Source organism: Bombus flavifrons, chromosome 8 (genome assembly GCF_040668555.2).
Source record: "Bombus flavifrons isolate JBK064 chromosome 8, iyBomFlav1_principal, whole genome shotgun sequence".
NCBI lineage: Eukaryota > Metazoa > Arthropoda > Insecta > Hymenoptera > Apidae > Bombus > Bombus flavifrons.
This window is the reverse complement of record NC_138449.1, coordinates 4609214-4619758: the sequence shown is the minus strand read 5'-3', so window position 1 is coordinate 4619758 and position 10545 is coordinate 4609214. Positions and strand designations below refer to the sequence as shown.

General features: G+C 33.6%; 1 protein-coding gene and 1 long non-coding RNA gene across 3 annotated transcripts; one reads left to right on the top strand and one right to left on the bottom strand.

Moving 5' to 3' along the window:
• Positions 1 to 569: 569 nt before the first annotated feature.
• LOC138182585 (uncharacterized) lies at positions 570 to 4545 on the top strand. Its single transcript, XR_011173833.1, has 3 exons — positions 570 to 896; positions 1367 to 2084; positions 3527 to 4545. It is a non-coding gene; the product is annotated as an uncharacterized LOC138182585 (long non-coding RNA).
• A 2164-nt stretch (positions 4546 to 6709) lies between these two features.
• Positions 6710 to 8519, bottom strand: pasi1 (septate junction component pasiflora 1). Of its 2 annotated transcripts, none has more exons than XM_069118538.1 (6): positions 8351 to 8519; positions 7714 to 7804; positions 7535 to 7634; positions 7265 to 7452; positions 7142 to 7192; positions 6710 to 7044 (listed from the first exon to the last, which is right to left on the bottom strand). In XM_069118538.1, exons 2-6 carry the CDS (start codon positions 7798 to 7800, stop codon positions 6961 to 6963), a joined length of 510 nt encoding a protein of 169 aa, XP_068974639.1. In that variant the 5' UTR covers positions 7801 to 7804; positions 8351 to 8519; the 3' UTR covers positions 6710 to 6960. The 2 variants fall into 2 exon arrangements, with proteins under 2 accessions (XP_068974639.1, XP_068974638.1); XM_069118537.1 differs by lacking the exon at positions 8351 to 8519 and adding an exon at positions 7893 to 8020.
• Between the last annotated feature and the right edge of the window lie 2026 nt (positions 8520 to 10545).

Below are 10545 nucleotides of genomic sequence, written 5' to 3'. Positions count from 1 at the left end.
CCGCGCCCCAAAAAGGGGAAGAGACGAAGGAGGGCTGACAATGAGCACGGTAGGAAACAGGAGATCCAGCCGACAGTGTGACATTTCAGTGATTTAGCGAGACGAAATTTAATTTTGACACAGAGTTCCAAGATTTGTACGAATTTAACAAGCACACCTAAATAAATTTATTCAAATCTAATTCAAATCTAACTTATTTTAATCTAGCCTTTTTACTTTTTGTACAGTATGTCAATCAAACTGAAAAAATTTTATATTTCTATTCATTTCTATGAAATAAGGAAGAATTTTAAAGCACATTTGTTTTCTCGATTGCCGCGATTGATTCGTTGTTTTAATGATAAAATAAAGCTTTCGAAGAAGACTGGAATTAAATAGCGAAGATTGGTCTCTAAACTGCATAATTCCCTCGAAAACGTCGTGCCAGATTGTTAAAATGTTACAGCGCGACGACAAAACTGTCGTGCGACCAAGTGAACCGAGTCAACGGCCCGCGAGAAGCGGAAGGGGCGGAAACGGCCGAGTCGCGCATAAATAAGCGGCTGGAAACCACAATGCTTTTGCGGGGACGTCGCGTGTGGGCAGAGACGCGCTACGGTACGAGCCTCTTGACCTCAAAATCAATGTGAAACAATTTGACTGACGACCTCTGCTGTGGCACGTCGTAAATCATAGCCGCGTCGAAGGAGACGCTGTGCAAGCCGTGCATTTGTTCCCGAGAACCCGTGTCAAGCTAGAAAGTAGAGAATAGCAGAAACTTTTCCCTGCGTGCGAGCCGCGAACGAATTTTTCCGATTTCTCGCGAGGCGACGTTCCTGAATGGTCATCGATGACAATAGCACGCATGAAAATATGTACCCTGAAAATACGGGTCTCTTTCGTTGGCGAGGAGTCACGTAAGTAGTTACGTGTGGTTGAACGTTTCGGGTTGAAACATGGTGACAGACGTCGGGATTTCAACGAGATTGTTGATAAAGTTTGGTTGATCTGTTACTGAAAATCGTTGAAATTTATTGAAAATTAGGGAGAACGCTTCTTGATTGCAATTTTGACTTCATTGAATTGCTGTGCGAATAATTTGTATTTTGGTGAATTATATTTAAGGTTTTGTTAATACTTATTTCACTGAAGAATTGTGTAGATAATCTGTGCTTGTAATGTAACTTGCAATTCGTATTCCTAATCCCTTAAAATACGATATAGTAAAATTTTATTATTGTAGTTATTATTGAAAATAATGAAAAGAGGTTTTTGGCAGCAACTTTTAGTTAACTAAAGTGTTGTATGACTATTTTGTGCTTGGAGATCTTCACAATTTGTATTCGAAACTTTTATTTCATTGAAGAATTGTTCTTCGAGTTTACAGAGCTTCATTCAAATCGAAACCAGTCCGTTCACGATCTACCCTTGTTGCTTCATCAAAGCAACCCAAAACGAGGAGCACAAATCAGACTCGACTAGTAGACATCGTAAAAGCATCTCTTCTTGGCGGAGCGTAAGTGGATTTCACCCTCGTCTCAGGCGATTATAATCACCACAGCCGATCGATGATCGGCACGTTTCGTTGTGGCACGTGACTCCCCTTGCCGACCGTTTCACGATTCGTTGTCCACCGCTCGTTAGGCTAGTCTCGGGATTTACGATTTTACCGTGCGAAATACGCGCGAATAATCAAGAGAAAAAGAGGCAGAGAGGAAAGATTTCGCGCGGCGGGGCACGTAGCGCATGGCACAAGGAGCGGAATCGCCTGTAATGACTGTGAAGCATCCCTGCGAGGTCGATTCGCGGCCGAGCATTATGCTTTCGTAAAATATCACGGTCAGTCGCGCCACGAATGGAAGTCGACGATGATCATGCTTCCTTTACATCGCGCGTACGTAAAGTGCGAGACACGCGTTGTGTGTGACCCGCGTCGCGCAATCAGCGTCGCGTTAACGCACGGTATTCAACCTTGTCGCGGAAAAATAACGTTGATCAAGGTCGACGTCGGCTGTCTCGATCATGGTATCTGCATAGTTGCTGCAGGAGATGTGATGACGTAGTGAAATTTGTCAAGTAACTTAAAATACTTTGTTGAACATAAGGTATTAAATCCTCATTCACAATCATGCGATGCTAACTAGAAACTATATTCTGTTTCCATCTCTTTAAAAAAGGTGTAAATTAATTTTTACAAGTATAAATTAATTTTTTCTGACACAGCCATTATTAAACAAAAAGTTACAAAGATTTAATATCATAGAATTTCGATGAAACATTTGTAGCCTGATATTTAAAGGATTTCTGACATTGTACAATGTGTAAATATAACTTTATGCTTTGTTTCAACTAATCTAATTAAACAATCTCATATTTATGAAATCTATTCCTAAAGATCTTCTTGTAAAAAATGATTTTACTTATCTATTCAAATTTATTATTTATTTTATTTGTAATTTGTTATATGGCAGAGACAGTGACAGAGAAAAATCAGAGAGTAATACTATACATTCCATAAAATGTAAACTAAAACATGCATAATCGAAGTGCAATTTCATCACAAATACGATAAGTATTGGATTTTAATATAACTTGTACCACATCGATATCGCTGATTTACATCGGCAAGAAAGTAATACAGTTAACTGTAAAATGAAAATACGTTTGTCATGAAGTAGCAATTGCTACGTTATGCAAATCGTTGCGACAGACATGTTTCTAGAACTGCGTTTGTTTTATTCAACAGAGCACATTCGTTCAAAGTTTTCCTATTTTTCCGAGATCTTAACAAGTCGATTACAACACGCTCTCGTTACATTTGCTTCGTTGTATCTATTCAACTGAACGGCACACGTTAACATGCATTAACCATAAGCGCGTCCTGCATTTTTAGAAGTACGATCGGACGATCTCGAGTGTCAAGCGTCCTCGCAGTAACTGAAACAATAATTAACTCTGTCGCGTTTCGTTATGTGCGATGCAACGAGCGGGCAGCGAAACTTTCAAGCCTCGAAAGCTTATCTGACACTCTGAATCAGTGAACAGTAGACCTACGAAATAAGCGAGTGCCATCATTAGAATTCGTGTCGTTTCCTCTACACGGCCTGAAGGACTGATTCGAAGTTCCATGCTCGAATAATTTTGTAACCACTTTTACAACGATCCGCGAGTACCTATAACGATTCTTTATTTCATGCCGATTACGGATTAGCAATACGAGAAAGTGTTTCACTTTCGTATTCTTACTGGATTTATATTAAATGTAATTAATAAAGTTGTTCTCCGATCCTTAAATAAAATCTTAACACGGTCGTTGCTGGTGATTTTACAGAAATTCTAAAATAGGAAAGTACATTGTGATTAAAGCAAAGATAGGAATTTGAAGAGTTGTCTTTTAAATATCATATTTTATGTCATTTTGTGTCGTTTATTATAATTCAAATAAATGCAAATCATTTTTATTGAGGTTTCTGAGATAAGAAATAGTAAAAGATACCTCACTATCATTATCATTTTGCAATAAAATACCTTTTATTATGTTATCTAGGTATTTCAGATGGAGTTATTAATGAAGACCTACTTATTCCTTGAATGGGACATTCTACGAAACGTTTAATTCATCATTCCGTATTTTGTGCTTATAGAGCTCTGAAATATAGGAATACGCAGTTCGAAGGAAGCCATAAAAAAGCATAGGGTTATTTTCTCGTCGCTTTATCGGCTGAAGAAGAATGTTCCATTCATACTTTTACACACCATTTATGGACGCCTTATGTGCGCGATATCAGCCTTATCAGCACTTCTACGCCGCCTACAATTTAATGTGGCTGTATGCGCATGTAGAGCTATCGGAAAAGGAAAGACGGCGTTGCAAGAAATGCTACCTGCGCAGCAAACAATCATGGAACTCCTTGTCGACGAGTATTCAATGCCAATCCCAGGGATTCAAATATCGTTCTAATTCTTTGTCCTTTATTACACGACAGCTTCGATATTTATGACGACAATGTAAAACAGTCGAGTATTATATTCACCTATTACAAGAAACAGATAGAAATTTTATTAGCGAAATGTTTTTCCATGAAAATAATTTCTAAGAACTTCTGTTTGTAATATTTGCTATTTTTATAAAATAGTATTTAATCATTTTTAATATTTACGAATACATATTTATTAAGACACGTTGGAAATCAGATTAAGATTGAGATATCAACCTATGGATCGAGTAGCAAAGAAATGCATAGAAATTGTGTAAATGCAATATTATTTAAAAAAGAAAATACTAGTTCCAAAAAACTGTCCATAATTTAACAAATATTTTATCATACTACTCTAAATACTTCGGTTTCTTTACACTTCGTAAGATTATAGGATTCAAATGGAAGAAAAAATAGCGGCAAAAGAAATATAACCGCAATGTTAAGAAATAGAATTCAATAATGCAAATTAGCTGAGAAACCTTAATTGTAACTCAATATTAACGAAGTCGAACTAACATGTACTTGTATATTTGCATGTTAGTGCAGGATACTTTCCTTTCCAATAATCAATAAAGTTAAGGTATTGCGCAAGAATCAGTTCTACCTCGCATTTAATTTCGTTACTCATACAGACTTGTATCCTTACAAAATTTATTCGAATGCTTATAGGTGCTTATGATCATCGCGATCGATTACCTCGGGTGTGGTCGGTCCAGAAGTGAAAGTACCGTCGTGACAATAAAGATTCTACATTATTATGCCTACCATCTTTCGTGAAACCATTGTCGATAGTCGAAAGTCCCACCGAAAAAAAATATTCATTGCTGTAAATTTCGATCGTCCGATACTTTGCTGAAGTTCGCCATTCCGTGGTGCCAAATGGAGATATTTATGATCTGTTAATCATTCGACGCTTGAAACTAATGGAATCTGTAAAATAAAGTTCAAGCAATGATATTATTGGCGAATTTATGAAACACGACAGTTAACTTTCGTTTTGTCGATTGTAATACGAATCTTAGGTACAATTGAATTCTCCGTATTTTTTAAACTTACGAAACGTTCGAATTAAGGATGATAAAATAAGTAACCAGTTTAACTTAATTTCATCGGGATTATTCGGTTTGGTGTCGTTATTAATTACTATAATAAATAAAACTTTCGCAAAATGTTTTACATCATCGTCGATGATCGTTATCTTAATTTCTATGGTCGGCGAACAGTTACTTCGTGAAAATTTGTCAGACACGCGCTCTCTCCTTCGCCGGAATCACTAATTACATGTAAGATACGAAACATTTCACTAGCGCCAGCCCATTAATATCAACTTCGACAGACCACGAACACGGTGGTCCGCTGAGGGAGGATTTCTCGAAGTTGTCATTAATCACCGTATCAAGAACAGGACAACTTAAGAGAGACTTAGAAAGCGTCTGATTTCCTCCAATAATTCCGCTACCATGTGATCACTGAATTGCAATAGCAACAAGTTTATATTTACATACTTGATCTGACTATGATCGTAACTTTAAGGATAGGTCAATGTATATATAATTTATTTCGTTTTTACGTATTTCTATTAAAAGGAAAGCCTACATCCTAGAATCAAGTACGAAATATGTTACTGCTAAATTAAAGAGGTCATTGTTATGACAGACAATTATTCTAATGAATACATCTATACATATACATATACATACATTATTCTTCAGTTTGGAGATTGTTACGGAAATCTAATGTAAAACTTTTTCGATTATATTAATCACATACATTAATTACATCTTTTGAAATTTTACTACATCATAGAAGATAGTACAATCAAATGATCGATTTAAAACAGGGATATGTTTTACCAAAATACATCAAATTTTTTCAAATTATTACCTAAATAATTACAATTTAGTCGTAATTATTTTAAGTGTTTAATAATATATATCTTTTTAATGTCTCGTAACGATTTTAAGATATTACTAATAAGTACATCTTTACGCCATCTATCATGAACGTATTTCAAATTATAGTTTATTTAAGATCATCAAGTATGTATTACCGTATATCTAAGGTAAGTGAGTATTTGCAAATTAATAAACATGATTCTCTGTTTTTCTCTATAAAATAAACATTTGTCGTAATTTTTGATGGAATAGAATGTTTAATATTTGAAAATATATTTTACGCGCGTTTATCTGCATATGCTTCTCTCATGTCTAAATATCCCGCTAGATGACGCTCGCGTACCTTTAACGAGATACTTGTTTAACGACGAGAGGTAATGTTAAAAATGTAAGTTAAATAATTATTTAATTATTTCATAGCTAATTGTTGTATTGTAATCATAAGTCAACTTTTTTTTTATAATTTAGCTCATTTTAATATCAATCGAACTCATTATTTCTAAGTATACACACAAATAACCTCAAATTTTTATTTTACATATTGTATTACTGTATATCTCATTATAATGCTTTAAGAGGTTTATTAACGTACTATTTTTATTTATATCAAACATACAAAATTTTTACAAATGTCATAGAATATCTTATATAAAAATTCATAATAAATTTGTCTATTTGTTTCAAATATTTTTGGTCATGTAGAGCAATCTTCTATAAAATTGTCTTGTTTACAGTTGTTAACAAATTTCAAAATACTACTCTGAAATTTGGACGGATGTTTCCTTAGACCATTATCAGTCTTTTCGTTAAAATGTAAAAAGTTCTAAGGTTCAAACTAATCGTACATTACTGACATGTGAGTATGTTAATTATGTGTTTATAATATTTAATATTAGATATGTCAAAAATAAATAATCATAACCAAGTTGAACACAAGTTTTTGTTCGATCTAAATTATCTTTTAAATATTATTTCTCTAAATAAACATTTTGTTTGAAGAAAATGTACAAAAGTAGAAGATTATATCTGTATCTCTCAAGACACTGTATCTTACTTTGGTGCCAATCAATGTACTTGATATCTTATAGTTAGTATTATGTACCTACTTAAGGCCACAAAAGCTCTATATTCGGAGATTGTAATTCTTCAAATATTTTGTACATTGACAACACAACTAACCAACAATATATCTGAAAAGACAATCAATTATATAATAAATACAATTTAAATATACATTGTATCATATAATAAAAGAATATATCAACGAATAAATTGTTTTATGCTTACATTATAGGACATCCAGAACCAAATACACATCGCTGCAAATGTTGCATCAAGCTATAATCATAACATTAAGATATCCATTTACAAACCTCCAAAAAATGCATTAATGGAATATACAAAACTTACATAGATGTAATAACCTCCTACAAGCCAAAGTCCAAAAACTAATTGGAATAAACATACAATGAACCATAATATAAGCCAGGGAAGTAACCATCCTCTTATTCCTTCTTTTAATCCATGCATCATCAAACCGCTTGAAATTATCAAGAGAGCAAAATAAAAGATCATAAATCCTCCACCAATTTGCATTGCTAAAAAATCATGTATATATATAATGCGTAAATATAATGGAGTAACTGATATATATTACCAATATACAATTATATTACTTACATCCTCTAATATCAGCCTCAAACAGAGGATTATACAATTGAGATGAATCGCCTCCATTTAATTGATAACATACCAATGTAATGCATATTATACTAATTGCCTACAACAAGAGATAAGCAGTTTGAAATTATATAAAACTAAATATAGTGAAACAGTTATATTAAATTCAAAATACATACAATTGTATAAAAAGCGATAGCTTTGCATCCTGTCTTGATATTATTGGTCCAAACAAATGGTGACCAGCAGGATTCCAATATGGTCATGATTCTGTTAAAATAAAAATTTACGTGTAATAATTTTACTAGCGTCCATTAACTAGAGAACGCGGATGATTCGATTAATAAACACCACCCACTTGTTAGTGTACTCAAGATTCAAGGTTTGGGCGTCAACACGTAAAAGGTCTACCAACATACAAATTCCATAAACTAGAAAATACTAGCGAACGAATTCAATGAAAATGTTACTTTTTATCCATTTCTGAATGCCACTTTGAAATTTAAACTTCCAACTTAAGTAACATATTAATATATTTTGAAGCGTGTAAGAGAAAGGTATTAAAATCATTAATGTTGAACACCATTGTTACGAATGAAAACTTTATCCATATATACGAAAGTACAACATCCAAATCTTGAACGAGAATATAATTAAGAAAAAACTGCTAGTTTTATAATCATACAAATGTGAAACTGGAGTTCGTATTTCGATATTTTAATGTAATGTTTTATGAATCATTTACTTTATCTGCTACTCCACGTGATTGGTTATCAGATACACCTTCGAAGGTACGTCATTTTCAAGTTTACTTACGTTTATAAATAAAATAGCTTTATTAAATTAAATCCTTATTATAATAGGTAGTCACCGGTTACCAGATTTCAAATATTTTAACCATTTGGAATGTTTCACTGCTAACAAACAATGCCACGCACGCGTCAGTAAGTGTACTGTTAATGGCGCCGTGTCAGCGTTTACTTCCCCTCCACTTTGCTGCAGGATTGTTATGGCGGTTCCTTCAATACTCGAGCGTAACCTGATAAAATGTATTGTCTCAGTTCTTGTATGTAATGTTCAAATTTCAGTACAGAAGTATCGGATATATACAATTAAAGTATGACTAGTAGGTTTATTTATCAAAGGTCGAAAAAAAATTTTTTTATTTTAATGTATCTATAATGAACTGACAGTTTTCCTCAGTAATAACTTTTACAATTGGAGAGTTTGAATTGCTTTAATTTATTATGTATAACATAAAATAGAATTTTATCACAACATTACACATTTTAAAAAACTAATTTATTTACTAAAATGCGCAATAATTATGTTTGCAAACTTTAAATAAGACATTTATTACGATACAGTTTCAACATTACAAATATATTTTAATAAAACAGATAAAATAATATGATAGAGATTGTGGTTTGAAAAATTTGATAATGTGTTTCTCATGAATTACGCGAAGTTTTTTTACATCAAAGAATAAATAGAATTACGTGTTTTACAACTGTCGATAGTAAGCAATGACGGAAGAACACATTCGTTTAGTAAAGCGTACCTTGGCGACGCAAGGATAAAAATTAATTAATGTATGCATATTATCAACTATCGAACGTTGTCGGTGATTAACCCGTGGAAAATGTAGTTCAATGGTTTCGAATTACTTGCTTGCGGTTTCCGCGGGAAGCAGCCATTTTGGTACCGCAAATGCAAATAAGCTGACTGAAACCAGATAAGATCTGATAATGCAGTCACAAAACAAAACCGATAGCCTTTGACTAAGCTAAATGTTAAGTCCTATAAAGTTGTCTAAATACAACGACTGGAAGCTTTCACCTGATCTGTTACATGCTGATACCATTAGTAACGAAACACATGAAACAATGGAGTTGTAGATGCAATAACAATGTTCAAAGGACATGGATTGCGAGATCTGTTTCGCAAACTAATTTCCGACAGTTAAAACAACAGTACAAATGCTTATCAAAATACGTAATTCATTCTATTTAAATGGCGCAATTGTAAACAACAGGACGTTTGTTATTTTAAATGATACGTGTTTGATGGAACCTTCCATCAGACGCTAATACGGAATGTCAGGAGACTCACAATTGAATAGAACGTTGTAGAATTCACGCGAGCCTCTTAAATTCCTATAGTCATCGAACACGATAGCATATTGCGTAACGGATGAGGTATTCTCTTTGGGACAACGAGATGATCGTAGTCTTCGTATTTTGATTGCGTAATAAAACATCGTAATTCAATTGTATCAATATAATTCAATAATTTCGATAAAAGTTATTACCTTCGTTTTATTGAATTTTATTTACATCGTACTTTTTGATTGAGTTCAACTATTATTAGAAATAGAAAAGAAAGAGAATAAAGCGACAGCAACCATCGACTAAAAATAAAAAAATCGTAAAGGGATTGCTTCAAGGAAGGAGAAAATTGGTTTGCAGGATTATATGGAGTAATGGCATATTTGATCAGAGCTACTGCTGCGAGAAGAATTTATCTCATAGTTGGCGTTCGATCTGCAAGTACTTACGTAGAACGGTCCTTTATTGTAGGCATATCTAGTATTAAGGGGATCGTGGATATTGCATTCATTGCTACTCTCGAGGGAAGAATATCGTTACGTTGCCATACAGTTTATGGAAAAAATATACGTGTATTATCCGTTTTAACAACGTAAACGTAGAGCGACAGATGCGTTTCATAGACTCGCGAAGCCGGCTAGTCCAAAAGCTATAAATATGTAAGTATGAATGCCTGGAACTCTTCTCAGTCCCTTGGACCATCAAAATTCTCTGTCCTGTTCACTTAGGCTATTTGTCTCAATCATTTTCTAAGATAGTTCGCCATCTTATTGGTTCCTTGATAATTCCAGCGAGTTATTATAAAGCAATGTCCACACATAAGTAATTCCTTCTTTAATGTATATTTAATCATATGTTACAAAAAAAAAAAAAGAAAAAAACTGATGAAAGAGCTTGCATGCA

Bases quoted from the DNA above. Each gene is read 5' to 3' on its own strand.
- pasi1 (XM_069118537.1), bottom strand. From the start codon at position 7,951: ATGTTGGTAGACCTTTTACGTGTTGACGCCCAAACCTTGAATCTTGAG. The intron at 7,635-7,713 runs GTATGTATTTTG...CTCTTGTTGTAG, and splicing joins CTATCGCTTTTTATACAATT to GCAATTAGTATAATATGCAT. The intron at 7,193-7,264 runs GTAAGTTTTGTA...TTATGATTATAG, and splicing joins TAGGAGGTTATTACATCTAT to CTTGATGCAACATTTGCAGC.